This window comes from Syngnathus leptorhynchus, chromosome 8, assembly GCF_054491065.1.
Source record: "Syngnathus leptorhynchus isolate UIUO chromosome 8, UIUO_Slep, whole genome shotgun sequence".
In the NCBI taxonomy this organism is placed as follows: domain Eukaryota; kingdom Metazoa; phylum Chordata; class Actinopteri; order Syngnathiformes; family Syngnathidae; genus Syngnathus; species Syngnathus leptorhynchus.
This window is the reverse complement of record NC_141202.1, coordinates 11234728-11252243: the sequence shown is the minus strand read 5'-3', so window position 1 is coordinate 11252243 and position 17516 is coordinate 11234728. Positions and strand designations below refer to the sequence as shown.

General features: G+C 46.3%; 2 protein-coding genes and 2 non-coding genes across 5 annotated transcripts; all 4 read right to left on the bottom strand.

The window, feature by feature from the left end:
* Positions 1-1651: 1651 nt before the first annotated feature.
* Positions 1652-2849, bottom strand: nppcl (natriuretic peptide C-like). The gene is made up of 2 exons (XM_085917885.1): positions 2701-2849; positions 1652-2306 (listed from the first exon to the last, which is right to left on the bottom strand). The coding sequence occupies exons 1-2, from the start codon at positions 2800-2802 to the stop codon at positions 2013-2015; spliced, it is 396 nt and encodes a 131-aa protein (XP_085774011.1). The 5' UTR covers positions 2803-2849; the 3' UTR covers positions 1652-2012.
* Positions 2850-3128: 279 nt separating this feature from the next.
* ncapd2 (non-SMC condensin I complex, subunit D2) lies at positions 3129-17448 on the bottom strand. 2 transcript variants are annotated; one of them, XM_085917838.1, is made up of 32 exons: positions 17317-17448; positions 16844-16963; positions 16603-16678; positions 16060-16118; positions 15798-15973; positions 15202-15344; positions 14882-15009; positions 14598-14721; positions 14333-14480; positions 14045-14242; positions 13839-13973; positions 13691-13778; positions 12616-12811; positions 12428-12546; positions 11924-12121; positions 11678-11852; positions 11213-11297; positions 10997-11133; positions 10445-10577; positions 10299-10374; positions 10012-10221; positions 9771-9931; positions 9199-9310; positions 8945-9068; positions 8712-8867; positions 7497-7674; positions 7319-7413; positions 7003-7083; positions 6387-6570; positions 5170-5317; positions 4888-5010; positions 3129-3272 (listed from the first exon to the last, which is right to left on the bottom strand). In XM_085917838.1, exons 2-32 carry the CDS (start codon positions 16959-16961, stop codon positions 3196-3198), a joined length of 4161 nt encoding a protein of 1386 aa, XP_085773964.1. In that variant the 5' UTR covers positions 16962-16963; positions 17317-17448; the 3' UTR covers positions 3129-3195. The 2 variants fall into 2 exon arrangements, with proteins under 2 accessions (XP_085773964.1, XP_085773963.1); XM_085917837.1 differs by lacking the exon at positions 3129-3272 and adding an exon at positions 4584-4729.
* Positions 13354-13638, bottom strand: LOC147052439 (small nucleolar RNA U85). The gene has a single exon (XR_015067134.1). It is a non-coding gene; the product is annotated as a small nucleolar RNA U85 (small nucleolar RNA).
* On the bottom strand, positions 15424-15742 carry LOC147052438 (small nucleolar RNA U85). Its single transcript, XR_015067135.1, has one exon. It is a non-coding gene; the product is annotated as a small nucleolar RNA U85 (small nucleolar RNA).
* Positions 17449-17516: the final 68 nt, after the last annotated feature.

The window sequence follows — 17516 nt, the reverse complement described above, 5'->3', positions numbered from 1 at the left end:
AGACGTAGACTTTGAAGCCAAGCCCCCTTAACCGCCTTTTTTTTTTTTCTAGACACGCCCCTTCGTGGCCTTCTGAATGTCAAGGTCAGCTAGGCTGTCGTGCAGCTTGCAACAGGCCTCTTTGCACCCCACTTTGCATTGGCTTCATATGACACCATAAGCGTCCGCATTGTACACACAGGCAACGCCTGCTGGGTTTCGTTTTCGTCTTGGGGTCCATCTCTGACCTTCTCAGCGAATACACGTACACACATTTACACACACAGGCAGATGTATAAAGGGGAGTAGACTGAGGATCGGATCTCTTCCTGCCTTACAGTGACATTTCATGTCCAAAGACCATGACCCCACTTCACACTGATATCTGGGAAAGAGAACTTATGCAATAGTACTGGATAGTAAAGATGTTTTTAAAATACTGTCGTCAGAACCGCCGTAAAAGAACCCAAGTGTCAAAGCAGTTGTTTTGCGCTGAAGGTCCACATATGACTTTTAAAACGGACAGATTGCCAACGGCATTTGTAGATCAGGTAAAACGTGCCGAGGTTGCAACTTGAGTCTTGCCACATCCACAGAACAACGTGCAATGTTGAGTATTGACTTTTTTTGTGTGCGTATTATCAGCTGTGTGTTTGCAGACGTGCCTTTGTGACGCGCACACCGGCACAGCTGAAGAACCAAAAGCTCGGCCCGGTTGCATGCCTCACTGGAGCTTAAGGTCAAAGAGGGGAAGTAAAGGGCAGGCTAAGATTAGACAGCGGCTGGCTGCTCCACACTTGGACCGTGGACGACATCAGACTTTGGGACCGCTCGACTACATTCGAGCATCACAAAATGGATTTGTGTTTCTCACACTATTTATGGTATACGAGGTTACTTTGATTACATCAGATTACTGGAGGAGATCATGTTTCCTCCTGCCAAAGAGGACAAGGCAGCCACTCCAAACGAATGTTCGGCTTCTCGGTTCCAGACAACCACCGTGGATGTTATAGAGAGGCCAGCCCAATCCTCAAACCGCAATTCCATAGAGAATTTATGGAGTGGCATCAGAAATGTTTCCGTGGCAAAATCAGGAAATGCAGAGGAGATCAGTTGTATTGTGCTGTATTAATGAGTCAGAGCAACAGTTTGCGATTGTAAAGAAACAACTAAACTGAACAGAACAACTAACTGTTTTTAGTCACTTAAATGTTGAGCTCAACCAGAGTCACATTCCTTGTTTGGCATGCACAAACTTAGCCAATAAAGCTGATTCTGAAAAGTAATAATTCTCATGTCATTCGATATTTTGATGCATTATGTTATCAGTGGATTTTTTTTAAAGGTTGTGGTTGATGCGACGAGAAAAAAAATGACTCAGTAAAGCAACCTGAAGCCAGGCTTGAAGGCCGGTGTGAAGTCCAAGGCACGGCACCTTGTAGTGAAGGAACAATTGTAAATTAACTTAAGCTGCCATCTAGTGGCACATGAGAGAAACGCAAGCAAGTACAACTGAAATAGTACAGCGTGACTCAAGAGTGAATAAAATATTTTATTTCTGGCAGAAAGGACCATGGTTGTTCTACCTCCCATTTAAGATGTCTTTCACGTGCTAAATTGTGCTTGTGTACCTAATAAAATGACCAGTGAGACATTCATAAAGTCAAAATGTATTTATTGGTGTAAATCATGAGTAGACAAAGAGCAAGGAAGTATGGACACGACAGGCTGCGAAACTTCTAGTTGTTATTTTACTACTACAACTTGCACATGGGACGAGGATTCCACACATCACAACACTGGCCGGCCATTATATTGGACGAACGCTATTAACCTCAGCTACAAAAAGCAAGATGGGCGAGCAATGGCAAAAAAAAAAAAAAAAAATGTTGCTTGATGTGAAATATCTTGAATGAGTGAAATACTACAGCGCAACTAACTATTCAACAGCCATAAAGGTGCTGACTAACACACACGTAAACTTCCTTTATCTTCCCCACCATCCCAAAAGGATGACACCAGTCTGTTGACTAACAACCCAATCCGCTCATGGACCCGATCCGATCCAGCTTGAGGCCAAAGCAACCTCGGTTCCAGCCCCTCCGCGAGCGCTCCGACTCTATGGGCTTGCGATTGGCCAGGGCATCCCGGAGGAGGCGGAGCCAGGGGGTCTCCGGCTGGACGTCGGCCCATTTGGCGGGAAACTCGGACGCTTTGGCCCCGGAGGACAACGTGGATTGCTCCTCGGCCGGGCTGCTCAGGAGGTTCTCCAGGTCGTCCATGGTCAGCAAGTCGTTATAGCGATCCAGGAGCTGCTCCATTAACTGCACCGCAACACAAATTCGATAGAGGGGAGACTAATTCAATCATGGAGACATTTCATTACTTTCTCCTGTGCATCCTTCAACAAGCTCCTTAGCCTGCTGACCTCCATCCTGGGGAGTTACTTAAGTAGACTTTTCAGATATCTTTATTTGGCCATGTAATTTTTTTTTTTTACATTTACCTTCTAAATCTAAAAAATATATATATCAATACTTTCTACTACTTTGTCTAAATGGGCTTTTTTTTCAATCTTTGCAGATGACAACAAGCAACAGGAATAGCAACTGCATGGAAAGATTAGATTTTTTTTATGTAAATAAAATAATCGATTCATTGTTACTTATCAGAGTCTTGATTATTTGTGAGCATTTTAGCGACTTGTGGCTGTCCTACCTGAGGGCTATCCGGGGAAGGGTGAAGTGCGCGAGCCTCGGGGCTCTCCATGGGGGCCAGGATGAGCAGGGTCGCTCCCAACAGCACGGAACAAAGCAGCATGACGACGGAGATGGAGAGCTATAGCTGGACAACACGCTGGCCGGAAAAGTTGTTTTTTTCACCTGACTAAAATAAAACACATCATTATTGTTTTCTTTTACTTTTGTTTCAAATTTAAAAAGAGCAATTTCTTGCTCCAATTAAAGTGTCTTAAAACAATTCATTTGAAGTAAACAAATAAGAGAGCACGCTTCTCCATCTTTCTTTTTTCAACAGTCAAAAAGCAATCATTTGTCAAACTACAATCCTCTAACATTTGAACGAATTCACTATTTTTTTTTTTTTCTTAAGAAAGAGCAGAAGCAAATCTTACTCACCTGTTGCGTGCGCAAGTACGTGTGGCAAGTCTTGTGCGCTCAGCGAGTCTTCTCCATCCCCGGTCTGGGCTACCTCTCACTTGTCTGCACCTGCCGAGAGCATCACTATCTCTCTGGCCTGGCCCCGCCTCCTCTTCCTCCTCCTCACCCACTCTGTGGTAGAATTGAAATTATTATTTCTCCCCTCCCTTCTCCTCCTCCACTTGTATTTTTTTTGTCCTCCTAGCAGGGGCATCAACCGGAATGCGTTTTTTTTTTTTTTTTTAACTCGCATTCATTTATCTTTCATCTGTGCAAAACGATTTATAAATGACGTACTGATGATCTGATGTCATGAATCCTACTTGCTTCAGATGCAAACGTAAAAACTCAATTTCTTGCTAGCATTCAGCTAACCAAGAAATATTTGTAATGCCCTTTTTTTATTTTTTCCAAATGTAGGCAAGCATTTCTCCCTTTTTGTCTCCGGTCTTTCCCAGCGTGCACTGAGCTCCACTCGCCTGTGGCCAAGTTACAGTCTGTCAATGCCATCTGCTCCCCACAACCACCCGCCGTTAAATTACAACACGAGCGAGAAGTTCAACAGCCTCTAATTATTTCAACTACATACTCCAGTTCATCAAACATCTCAAGGTAGCATCTAAAATTTCAAACAAAAAAAGAGGTTGATTTAGCCTAAAATGGAGAGGAGAAGCCTCCATTTGGAGAGTGGGGACTTTACATAAGCCTTTATGAATACATACGAGGAAAAATTCACCCCGCTTTTATGTTTTTTGGGAGAGGACAACATGTGGGGGCAGGCAGTAGGCGAAAAGGAGAGATTAGCAATCATGGGAGGGAGGAGGGAAGCCAGTGAGGGAGGGGGGGTTGCATGTGATGTCAGCAGAGATGAGCACTGTGGGAGGAAATCTAAAAAAACATTTAAAAAGAAAAATGTAGGCAGTGAGCGTAAAAGGGGGGGGGGGGGGGGGGTTACCAGGCGCAGACCTCAAAAAGATTGCCGAGTGAAGTCAGGCCAACCTGCTATGGAACTAAAATGTCAGAGGAATGATGGGGAAAGAGCGGATCGTTAGTATACACACAAAGTCAGAAGAAGAAGCCAGTGTGATGGCGGGAGCGCCGCGGTGGGTGAGGCAGAGTGGAAAACTGCAAGGAAAAGAACACAGGTGGCGACACATCACTGTCCAAACACACACAAAAGCTTCTCGCAGTCAGGTTAAGGCAAAGCACAGCAGTCTGAGGAAAAATAATTGATAAATAACAAAATAAACAAACAAGCGAGTCCCACCACTGAACTGAACAAAATGACTCCAGATGATTTTTTTTTTTTAGCACTGTGCCACCATTTTGAAAAGTTCTATTGTAAGCCAGCACACAGGTTGGTTGGACAGTGATGCGACAAAAGGACACCGCTGCTCAGGACTTTTGAAACAACCACATCAGGTGCGGGTTTATTAGAAAATGCCTTGATTAAAGGGACACGTTAATCAGCATGGTGGTAAAAAAAATAAAACGATTAAAAACTGTTCAGTTTCTGAGGCGAGCTCGTCGAGATGTGCGGCCAATCGGTGTGGTGACTTTGGGGGTCTCGCTCTCGTCCAGCACGGCATCTGATGAAAGATAAAGATTGGAGCGAGATGTCGGTGAGCGGGATGACAACTGTCTTGTTACCTCCACCAAGGAAAGCAGTGAGACACCTCACTCTCTTAGAAAAGAACCTCAATTAACCCCAACGTCTTGATTCAGTTTCTAGTTAGGATGGACTCACCCTCTTCGCTCTCCTCTTCGTCACTGCTGAAGGTGATGACGGGTTTTTTCTTGGACTTGCGACTTCTCTGAGGCGTGACGAAACTGTCGTCGCACTGGCTGGAAACTGACGATTTTGACTGACCTGGATGGAACGGGAGACAGAACACGGGGATTTTAGTTGAGCTTGGTAAAATGAAATATGGGGGGGGGTGTTAAAGCGCTGATCTCAGCAGATTATTAGGGCAAGCCCTAATTAATTATAGTAAATAAACATTTTTAAAGATGAAGACGATGCACAGACCTCGCTTCGACTTGGCACGACCTCTTGCAGACTTTGGCGTGGCCCTGCTCTTTTTTTGATTTTCTTCCTCCATCTCGGGGCTTTCCACGTTCTCCAGGCCTCGCGTGTGGACCGCAGTCAGACGCTTCTCAAAGTCATCCACTTGGCTCTGTGACAAGTTCATATTATAGGGATGAGAACGGCAAATGTGAAAAACGGCTGAAAAGAAGCCAGGGTCTGGGGGCCGCAGGGGGGCAATGCCCCGGAGGGGTCCAGGGGACAAAGCTCCTGGATTCTGGCAGTATAGCAACCCCAAAACCATTAATTTCATCGCTCAATTTCAACAGTTTTGTTAAAAAATATATTCTTGCTTGGTGGGCTACAAAGGTGAATATAATACATCAAAACGGCACAATCCTGGAGTTTTTCCTTTTAATGAAAACTGTTAATTTTTTGCAACATATATCTACAACCACATATCTTGTTATCAAACAGGGATGAGAATGGCAAATGTGAAATAACACTGAAAAGTAGCCGGGGGTCTGGAAGGGGGGTCAGCAATGATATATATATATCCCTAGATCTATCCAACTAAATAACTCGTCTACAAGTGATGAAAACCGGATTGCAAATTCACATTGTGACTTAGTTCTTCGCGTAAGTTAGCAAATGGAAATGATGTGACGCAAGTAGCGTCAAAATGCTGCCGAAAATAAGACGGATGTTGTCGCATCACTGCTGCCAGCTAGTTAGGTTTACAGAAGCAAGCCGATTTCCGTAAGATACCGTCGCGGCGGGTGGGCGAATGCTCGCGAGTCGCCGAGGCTAACGTTGCCCGCCCGCTTCCCTACCCCCCCCATATATATATATAAACAACATTTTCTCAACGGATTTACACGATTCCCGATAATGCTACTTTCGACAGAAAAAAAACAACACGGAAATCCGTGGAGAATTCTCATCCCTGATATCACATTCAAATTATATTTACTTATATATTTCATAAACCTTCAGGGAGCCATAAGAGGAGCTGCTGTCTCTCGTACCTCCGCACACCGTTTGTTTTAGAACTTTTGCATGTTTTCGTCTAATTTTAAAATAAATATATTGTGCCAAAGCAAAAAAAACTTTACTTTTTACTGCATATCAATGTCAGGCTCTTTAGCCATGAATAATTGTTATTGGGCCTGGGAAAAAAAACGAAACCCTCATATAGGGCTATGACAAATTGGCGGCACCTTGAACTGGATCTTGGCTCCTCGGCGCAACTTGGCAGCGATGGCGAGCAGAGGCTGGTAGACGCCGGGCTCGGCCAGCTTGTCGCTGTAGCACTCCCAGCATTCCTGCAGCCTCTTGAAGCCGCGCTCGCACATGGACAGCAAGGACAGCGAGACGGCCAGGTCGCACCACTGGCGCTCCGTCCTGCGGAGCAGAGAAGACCAATTTGAGGCCACGAAATCACATTAGAAAATTATGCAAATGGCAACGCCGTTCTGGATCTTTTACTCGTGGATTTGGCTTTGTCGTGGCATTTGGAACAAATTGCATTTGCTATCTATAATTCACTTTGCGACTGAGTAATGTAAAATGCCCTTCCTCGGAGTACGGATGAGTCAGAGGTGGAGCCGAGGCGTAGGTCTCGGCCCATTGTTCCACCTCCGTTCTCAAACGGCGCAGACAGACAAGATGAGTGAAGGGTATGTCAGCGTGTGATTAATAGGTGAACTGGCATTAAATGTCAGCTCGCCTCTTCACACACACACATACGACTAATTAGCTGACATGCTCACAATAGGTAAAGACAAAGGCGATGCCACGAGAGAGCTGCGCCACACGCGATGCTCGCGCTCTCACCTGGCGGTCCTGAAGCGCTGGCACAGTTTCTCCACCAAAGACTCCGTCTGTCTCTCCTTGGTGATGTACGAGAAGAGCTGTCTAAAAAAAACACAGATCCGACAAATAATATTGAGTATGCAATATTTGTGATTGCTACTTCTGAATATTTTTTACTGTGCAGTTTTTAAGCCACTTTTTTTTTTCCAAAGAAATATTTGATATCCAATATGTCAAGTAGTCATCGATACCAAGTACCGATACTATTAGTACTTTTGAGTCACCCTTGCCCTGATATACTCCAGAATCGGACAAGTCATAACGAGAGCCGACTCACTTCATGATGGTGTTGAAGTCCTCTGAGCTCATGGCCCTCTCCGGGTCAGACAGACGGCTGATGATGTCCGGGAGCAGGTTGTAAATGGCGTTGTCCTGAAGGTGGAAGACGATTGGCAGGCAGCAGTGCGTGAGAACTCCATTGTAATTCCAAACCTCAAAGGCGTGGGAGCGCGCACCTTGGAGGCCAACTCGTTGAAGAAGTTCAAGGCCAGGCTGGAGATGTGTGGCTCAGGGTCAATTAACAGCACGGCCACCTCGCTGACTTGACCTTTGACCTTCAGCACATCCTTAAGGACCAATTGTGTCAGCACTGTCACGGCCGTCTGCCTCACAGACGGAACCTCGTCGCTGAGCCTGTGAGAGGAGGATGTTGCATTAGCATAATGAGACAACCCTAAACTTGAGCGATATCGCCTGTGGTGAAGGCCGGATGTGGACGTGGCATCCGTCCATCTTCTATCGCCCTGGGTGAGCCGAGTTTGAGGGGAAAAAAATAACAAAATAAAAGTTTGCCTCTATCAAACTCACTCCACAAAAGAAAGTCATTAAGCGTTGCTCATTTATGCCTAGGAGGGGGGATTTCTGGCGGAAGATCAGAAAGGCATGCACGCCACTCGCTCTCGCCAATGCAGGGGCTTACTGCAGCAATGAACGAGGTAATTAATTCTTAATACGCTTATCTGAAGGCCCCAAGGCGGTGGCGGCAGTGGCGCCGAAGGCTCGGAGGACAGTGGAGGTGTTTGTGTGGGAGTCAATTAGGAGGGAACTTATCAGGTAGGCAACACGAGGAGGGCAAGGAGGCATTAGAAAGGAAGTGAATGTTGACATTTCTCAAACGCCGAAACGCGCGAGTTGTCGAGCGTAATAATTAAACACATCAAACGAAAAACATCCTGGCTTCCAAGTTGGCGGCGGGGCTTTGACTTGAGAATCCATTAGTGTTTTTAAAGTCGACTTCTTGACACAAGTGTAAAGGATTTTGTTTCCTTCCTACTTTCGTAGCCGCTGTGCATAATTACAGCAGAGTGACCAGTCGCAATCTGTTACACGCTATTAATTAAACGCTTGAAGGGAGAAGACCTTGTCTAAGTTCATAGAGTGCTGGGCCTGTTGCCATAGCAACCACATGTGAGCTTGACCACACATTCATCTCAAGTTAGTTAATAAAAATTGAAAAAGTCAACTTCCGCTCATCGTCATTCAGTGGAGTGTATGGAGAGCAGAGTGATGCAATAAAAAAATAAAATAATAATAATAATTTGAATGAGACAATCCGCACCACCGCCCACGCAGCTTGCGCAATCAACTCACAACAGGCCTGTAATTGTGAGAAATGAACGCTTGCGTGACAGCAACCTGTTGCTTGGAATCATAAAGCCAAATCCCATTACCTGGCGTATAAATTCTGGGTCCAGGGTTCCAATATATTGGGAAAGCGGACAGTTAGGTCTCCAAGAGCAATGATGGCGTTGGCCCTGACCACTGGAAGTGCAGAGCGCTCCAGCACTGTAAACATTAGACGGGCGTTCGCCTCACAAACGGATGGGCTGGAAAAGGGGAGGAAAAAAACCCAAAAAGACCAATCATTATCCTAATGATTCAAAACAGCGGGGAACGTGTTTACCTAATCATCATATACTGCGAGAGAGCCAGACAGGCCGCCGTGATGAGCTGAGGGTGGCAATAGCGTCCGGGGGAGCTGGATATTTTCACCAGCAAAGGAAGGAATGCACTCAGCAGGTTCTCCTCTTAAGGAGAGAACAGAGTTGGCAGGGTGCACGCAAAACACCGCATTAGCATGTGAATGGAGCAACGTGCGTTTAATGAGCAACTAAATGCAGGACAAAAGAGGAGAAGATTGGATGTAATTCTTGTTACCAGCTAGCAATTCCGTTTCGCAAATCTTCCTGATGAGCTCGGCCTCCGTGTCGTCCGCAGAGGCGCCCACCAAGCCCAGCTCCTCCTCCATTGCGCTCTCATTTGCCGTGAGCTGGTGGAAAATTCAAAAGTAGCGTAACTTTCTTTCGGCTATCACAAAGCTTGACACACAGACTTCAGCCGAAAACTGATGTGCTACTTGTATTTGTCAATGTCTTACATTTAAACAAAAAAATTGCCATGAGAAATTTGTGTCCTTTGTGTTTGACTTCCAAAGATGACATTTTTTTCTACCAACAAATTTCACAAACTGAATTTTTTTTACCCATACTTTAGAATAAATAAATAAAACAAAAACCCTCAGATGGCACAAAAGTCCACGGGGCGTATCATCAAATTAAAGACATTGAATTTTTGAAACAGAACTTTTTGATATCATTTCATGTTAAAAATTCTAAATGCAACTCAGACGGCTGTTATACTCTGTTTTTTCTTTTCAAATGATGACAGCAGATGCAGAACAACAACCTCTAAGAATGTCTACACGTGTGGACACAGCAGTGGTGGCGCACCTTAGCTTTGCCAGATGGAGCCTTTTCCTTCTCCTCCCGCTCCTCGGTCTCTAATCTCCGCCTCCGCAACTCGCCGCTCACGCTGCGCTCCAGGTGCGACACTTGCCAGAAGGCCACGCAGCCACACAAAGCCAGCAGCTGAGCCAGACAAACACAGTTCACTGCAGGAGAGGAGAACACCGGTGAAGCAACAGTGTGGGGATATATTTAAAAAAAAAAAAATGTAAATATTGTCATTCACCTTGCTCGCCAGCCTCTTGCGATCCCTCCTGTGTCGGAGTGACTTCCTTGGGGTTAAGCTCGGCGCCTTCACGAATTTGATCCAGCAGGAGTCGCGCGGTGCGTTGGATCAAGCGGGAGGACAGCTGGTCAGGAGATTCAGCCAGAAAGTAGGTGAGGCGGACGGCTTGCTCCATGAAGCTCTGCCAGTGCGGGTCCTCCATCATGGCACCTGGAACGAGCCATCGCCCACAGTCAGACGAGTGAAAACATACTAAGCAAAAAGTAAAAAATAAATAAATAAATTACCTTCAGCGATTGCTTGTGTGAGGCGGGTAAAAAGCACATGTTCTTGAGGCAGTCGGAATGGGGCACCTTTTGATTGCTGGTGAAAGGACAATTGTGCATTTCAGAAACTTCAAAGGCCACCAAGAGTTTCAATAAACAGAGCTTACCCGAACATGGTCAGTGATGCTGCAGATGGTGATGACGGTGTCTCTCGCCAGAAGAAAGTCTTCGGTGACTTTTTCTCCCAAGGCCACTGAACAAAGCGTGTCGAGATTGCTGAGGACCACCTCTCTTTCTGCCCTGTGGAGAAAACACAAGCGTCGCAAACGTACGTTACGCAAACGGATGGCCTACATTCACTCGAGCGCCGTTCAGGTGGCCTCGCCGGCGCTCGGCCAGATAATGTACGTGGGAAGCCGGGTTCGAAGAGAACCGCGTTGAGATTTAATAGGTTGTGAATGTTGCCGGCTGGGTGAAGACAAGCGGCAGTGTGGGCGGGCTGCAGATAGTCTCGCTTTACTCTTCCCCGCAGCGGTGGAAGCCTTTGAGCAGGCGGGGAGACACTAAAAATATTCCGCTAAACACATTCCTATATATTTGCCCGTGACTTGGATTCCACGTAAAAGCCACGGTCGATTAGCGTGTGGTGTTACAAATGAGATGATTTGACGCAGGAGCGAGATTGGGTGGTGACGTGCATCATCCAACGGTTGTCTCACCGTGCAGCCATGCCCAGCAGCAGCACGGCAGCGCGCCTGTACAGAGGCAAACTTTCCGTTTTGCCGGTGAACCTCCCCCACAGGACCTGCACCACCGTCGACTCCAGGCTGTTGCCACTTCCGAAGAACTCCTGCACCTACGGTGACACAATTGGGACGTTTTGTAGTTAAGTGGCTAAAAATCACCACGTCAACACATGGTGAAAAACCACTCACTATTTCCTCAAGGCACTGAATCGTTCCGAGAGACGCATCCACCATCAGTTCCGACAAACTGTCCACAAGAGTCTGAGCTTTCACCCTGGCGGGATAAAATAAAATAAGGATGAATATCACAAATTCACTCGATTGAGCTCCTCAGTTTTAAGTAAATCAATCAACGGAGAAGCTTGAGTGAAGAACCAAACGTGCCAATCGCATTTCAATTATTGAAAGGCATGATATGACCTTGTACTGCATGGTTGCTATGGCGATGCTATTCTACCATTACTTCATAGCATCACGCATCTTTAGGGGAAGGCTTTTATTTAAAAGCTTCATTCCATAGCCAAATTGATATTTATTTCGACTCTATCTCCTCCTCGACTAAAGTCAGTTCCAACCGGCTGGTGGCACCACACGTGTGACGTTTTCCAAACTTGCTAGTATGTCATTGACATTGAGTGAGTCCTTTTTGCTGACCTGACAGTGTCTCCTTTGGGGTTGAGATAGAGGCGTCTGTAGGCCTGGATGACAGCATCCTTGATGGCCGTGTCAGTCGACCAAACCAGAGGCAACATTTTCCTCACGCCGCTGAGAGAGTTGGCCACGCCAAACTCGCACACTGTGACGCAAAACTGCACCGCCTCCTGAACCACTACAAAAGAAAAACAACCCATCAGCAATAAAACACAAATGACTTTTTGAAAACACTTGAAGAGCATCAACCTGAAGTGGTTTTCCAGTACAGCATGGAGTTGATGACGGAGATGGCTCTCTCCACTTGAAGGGCGAAGGTTTCCGTATCTCTGAGATACTGCACCAACATCTCCTGCTTCTTGAACTCCGCATCGTCTGCCTCTTTGTCTCCTTTCTGTGGAGTGGGAGGTAAGTTCTGACTGTGCTCAGGGGTGTCCCGGTCAGGGCCTAAGGAGACGGAAAAAAAAAATTATCTTTAAGGATTGTCATGATTATGACTTGTGCATTACCTGCCAATCAAAGTGACCTCCGCCATCATTTCAGTTGCCCACCCCTGAGTGACAGTATAGCGACATTGTCATGGCGGCTGGTTTCCGACATACTTAAAAAGCTATTTCCATTATGAACTTGTCAATTATAATTATGCGACATCACAAGATGTCAAAGGGACGTCCTCTCATAATGACGAAACCCCAGAAGTGAATCTTAACGGGCCTGAGTGACGCACAAAGTGAAGCGAACAAACGGGATGACCTATGAAGAGACAGGCCAGCGTGTCCATTAGCGTCTCGGAAGTGAGATCGGACAGGGCAGAAAACATCTCCGATTTGGCGAAGCGGCTGCGGGCCTTGATGCAGAGACGCACGGCATTCCTGTGAAAGAAAGAAGAAAATAGTCACGAGTATTGTAAACACATTTTCTCGACATTATAGCAGGTTTACCTGTATTTGTTGACCCGGAGGTACTGAGCAATCTTCACGCCGGTTGCCCTATCATCCTCTATCTCGTTTCCTTCCTCAACATCTGGTTCCTCCTCTTTTTGCTCCTTCTCAGAGTCATTCGAGGGCTCCAGCTCGGTGTCGACGGTGATGCGCAGTTCAGGCTCCATGGCGGCCCAAAGCTCTGATGCCTTAATTACTGCAAAGCCACAAACCCAGGGAGGGGGGGGGGGGGAAAAAACGGTTCTAGTGGTCAAATGTTATCATAAAGAATGAAAAGGAAACCGACCACATAGTTCAGCGCGGTCCCCCAATTTGCTTTTATTTTGTCACATCCCTGCGTACTTTTCATCTATTTGTTAGATTTGTGCAATTGCGGTCTTTTGCTAAGCCTTTCCAATTATATTGAAAGGCTTTCTGAAGAACGCCGGCTACACTCACATTAATGAACCCGCACAAACTTGAATGGGTTGCATCCAGCCGGGGAAACAGGTGTAACTTTATGACTCAAAGCACTTAGAGTGAATGCGTCCAAGACTTTCTGATGCGGCTAAAAGTGGAAGCATTGCGTCAGACTCTTCGAAAAGTAAATTCGTGCGGCGTGACAAAGAACCCAGATGACGTATTGGCCGTCGGCAGGGTGAGCACGAACGAATTAAAAGCGAGATGGAGGAAATGTATAACAAGCAGATGACCGAGCATGACCCGCTGTGTTGTGGTTGAACGGAAAACTTTTTTTTTGGCCCTCAGATTACCAAAGAAGCAACTCATTGCTGAGTGAAGAGTGAAAACAGCTGGGCGAACTTCAGGCCTTCGCACACAAACACACTGTGGGCTTCATCTAAATGGTTCCTCCAATGTAACTTTCAGAGGAGAACCAATAGCACAGCCCGATTTACTGTCGACGGGCCCTTACAGCAGAGCAACAAGCCTCCCTTGCACTGCCAAGATTACCCGCCAGTTGAGGCAAGAAGCAGCCAGCTGTCTTTCACTCAGCTCGTATTCGCCTTGGTTTCATCATTGGGCAAAAAGGAGCGGGCCAGATCCAAGACAGGGTCATCAAGAATCAAGCGCTCACCCGGTGCACTCCCGCGTAGCTTCTCTTTCATCTCTCGCAGCTTGGCTGTCTCTTTCTCCAGAGGTTTTTTCAGATCCGCACTGCTCAGCTGAAAGTCACATCGGCTTCAGCGAGGTTCAAGATGGTCAAAGATTCCGACAGGCGTTACCTTGCAGCTGTAGGGGTTGTGCGCAATGAAGGCTGCCAGCAGCTGGATGGCGCTCTTGACCACATTTATTGATTTGTCCATCAGTCTTCCCACGGCCAGCCCCATCACCTCGCTGTACCGACATAGCGGCAAGGCCTAGGAGCGGGAAGAAAAAACACTCAGTCGGCAAACACCGCAAGATGAACCTCCGAGACTCGGGAGCTTACCTTGCTGTTTACAATCCGAGTGTACACCTGCAAGACGCGCGCCCTGACGTGAGAGTGCGTGTCGTGCAGGTGCTCCTGGAGGATGTCAAAGAAGCGGTCGCGGTCAGCTCTGCTGGACTCTTCCAGTCCGTCCCCGCAGAGGACACGCACCAGGATGTCACCCAGCACCTCGCACACAGCCACACGCATTGTGTGGCTCTAGGGAACATTTAAACAAAACGGATTTGTCTTCAGAAGGAACAAACGACGAACGGGTAGTGGGAAGGAAGTGTTGAAAAGGGTGTGTACCTCTCCTTCCAGGTGTGTGATCAGTACGCTGATGTTGGGGATCATTAACTCGGGTACCAGTGCGCCGAGTTCAGAGAGGAAAGATGCAAACGCTTTGACACCAGAGCCTTCCCTGGCGAGCTCCTCACTTGACTTCTGGCCAATCTCTCTGAAGAAATGTTTTGGACTTGTTACAAAGGTACCTCCATTTAAGAACAATCCACCAATGTCCTCCGCTGAAACGATTCAGTCACGAATGTGTATAAAAGACGGCACGTTGGCTGACCTTATGACCTCCCCGATGATGGTCCTGACTCCGTATTCGGTGCTCCACACAGATACAGCCTGAGCAAACACAGAGGACAACTGCTCAAAGTGTTGTAGCAGCTGGATCACCTTCACGCTGGCACCTGTTGGGCAGAAGATCAAGAGTTCGCCAACATCAGCACAAGCCAAACAAACAAGAGGACGTTGCTCCGACCGGCCTGTTAGCATGTGCGTTACGTAGAATTTCTGTTACAGCGGTTGTATTCAATGAAAGGAGCCCACTAAGATAAGTGGAAGCCTCACCGAGGAGGTGATTGTACTTCTTGATCAGCAAGCCGAGAAGATGGATGATATTTTCCCTGGTGGGTTTGCTCTTGACGTGGCTGATGGTCGGATTCTCGAGTAGCTTGTAGCAACAGCAGGTCACGCAGCTAAGGAAACCAAAAGGCAATGAGGAACTTGGGGGGGTAGACATCTGGGCCTCAACCGACATCTTTGCACAGTTAAGTAAATAAATCTCAATTTGACAAACTGAGGAAATAAAGTAACACAAAAGTGCAACAACAACAACAACAAAAAAAAGCATTTCAGACTAAGCAAATGCTGACGCCGCTTTTAAGTACCAGGTGAACTCTTCTTCAACGAGGGAAAGATTCCAGAGAGAGCGGATGTCCACCTGGAGTAGCTGCACGAGAGCCTGAAGAACTCGCTCCCGCTCGCTGTCCCACTGCTGGAGTCCATCGCCCGTTTTGGCCTTTTTGCCACCCTGTCCAAAGAGTGAAATTACTTTTATAGTTTATGGATTTTTGGAGCGAAAGCAACTACTAATTATGCTTTGACACAAATGCCCTCAGATTACCAAAGATTGTAGCTCATACCTGCCAAACCCTTCAAAGAGACTAGATCGTCTTGCCAACTGCTATATACAATCAAACATCACACAAACAGACATTCACACATTGTTTGACATCTCCTACCAGTCCCATCCCATTACTCTGAGGAGGACAGATATTGTAGAAGCAACGACAATGTTAAATGTAGGTGGGCCCTTACAGTAGTGAAATATTACTATGACACTACCAAGATTACCCATCAAACAGAAAGCAAGCGATCATAATCCCCCATCTGACAGATCACCATACTGCCAAGACTACATCACTGGGCATTTAAAAAAAAAAAAAAAGTCAAATACCCTGTAAAACATTTTACCAAGTCATACCTTGCCAGGTGCAGCGATGAAGCTCTGCCTGTAAGATTCGCTTTCGAGACACTCTGTGATTTTGCAGAGCAAGAAGACGCTCATTTTCACGGCATTGAGATTCTCTTTTCGCTCGGCTGCAGAAACGGAGACCGAGTTGAGCAACGAGGGCAGGGAGGAAGACAGGCTGCTGACAACTGCAACATAAGTAAACGGGAAAATAGATGACTTGCCGGCTTTTAATAAGAGTCCTTTTAAAATATTCAATGTGAACAATTCGAACCTTGCACCAGCAAGTCCAGAGTGTCCTCTTTCACACTGAGATCCACGGAGTTGGCATGCCTTTGGGAGTAAAGACAATACTTGTACAGTGAACATGATGATGGAATCCATGATGGAATCTCCCGTCGATCCGACGGATGAGTAGACTAGCAGTTATTTCTGCAAGTCTTACCGGCACAAAGATTGTTTTAGGTGTCAAACGGCCGTGCCATCCCCTCACCACCCTCTCGCCTTCAGAGGGTCGTTGCCCAGCAGGTGCAGGTACTACCACATACAGGGCAGCCCAAGAAGGTGCAACTTTTTACAGCATCCCCAATCCAACCCTTAATGCTGAGTGTCAAGCAGGTAGGCATCGGGTTCCATTTTTTATAGCCTTATGACTCAGCCAGGGATCGAACCCACGACCTCCCAGTCTCAGCGCGGATACTGATACCACAAGGCCACTGAGCCTTACGCAATCACAAATCCCTTTCTTGGACAGCTAATGATTTGCAGATTTTGGAAAAAAAAAAATCAGTTCTATTGCAGTAAAAATCTCACTCACTGTAATACACTGTAGGCTGTGTCAAAATGTTCCAGGATGCACAAAGGGCCTTGACTTCTCAATGCAGCCTTGAATCCTTAGTACAATGGAGGAGAAACACAAGACTGAGACCATCTTTACACATTGGGATGCAGTACAAATGGTCGCTTTATTAAGATGGTAAACATTTTGAAATTAGTGTTATGAGACCATATGAAGTGATTACAATGAAAACACAGCCAAACACTAGATTACCACTCACTGTGAAGATGGGACGGCAACTGTTTTGGGGAAACCACATCTTGCACGACGTACTGGTTTATCCCCCCGGTCTTGACCAGGTCGCCCACGCACATGGGTACCAAAAAGTCCCACGACATCCCTGCAGAGTAGGAAAAAGCCCCAATAAAAATTCAAAACAAAAATTCAATTTCGTCAAAGCTCGAGATTACATTAACAACAGAAACATTTTGTTTTAGCTCGCCAGGGACTTGTTTTTCTTTGACTGACTCAAGAGAAATCAAGCAATACTATGTGTTAAGACGGAACAGAAGGAAGAACTTGAAGACTAAACTCAACCCAAAAATATGAAAACAAAGAAGATAGTACCGCAGCTCCTAAACTAGACATGCTAACTGCCGTTAGCCACGTTTGTAATGACGACATTACGGCTAAACACTCACAATTAATTGTAATCTGGCGAAAGCCTCGCCAAGTTTTGAACATTCAACCTACTTTTATTATTCGCTCTCCCGTCCAACGCGACGTCGACCGTAATGAGCGAATGTTTTCACACTCGACCCCCTGGTCAGCAAACTGGGTTTCAACCGCCCTCAGATTTTTAAATTTGTACCACATCGCGCCAAATAGTCGGCGCTCTAGTGACGTCGTATATAAGCGACAATTGTTCAAGGTTTAAATAAACCGCAAAACAG

Coding starts and splice junctions, on each gene's coding strand:
- ncapd2 (XM_085917837.1), bottom strand. CDS start 16,961: ATGTCGTGGGACTTTTTGGTACCCATGTGCGTGGGCGACCTGGTCAAG. Junction 9,069..9,198: donor CGAAACGGAATTGCTAGCTG/GTAACAAGAATT, acceptor TCTCTCCTTAAG/AGGAGAACCTGCTGAGTGCA. Junction 7,414..7,496: donor TCAACGAGTTGGCCTCCAAG/GTGCGCGCTCCC, acceptor TTCCACCTTCAG/GACAACGCCATTTACAACCT.
- nppcl (XM_085917885.1), bottom strand. CDS start 2,802: ATGCTGCTTTGTTCCGTGCTGTTGGGAGCGACCCTGCTCATCCTGGCC. Junction 2,307..2,700: donor CTTCCCCGGATAGCCCTCAG/GTAGGACAGCCA, acceptor GTTGCGGTGCAG/TTAATGGAGCAGCTCCTGGA.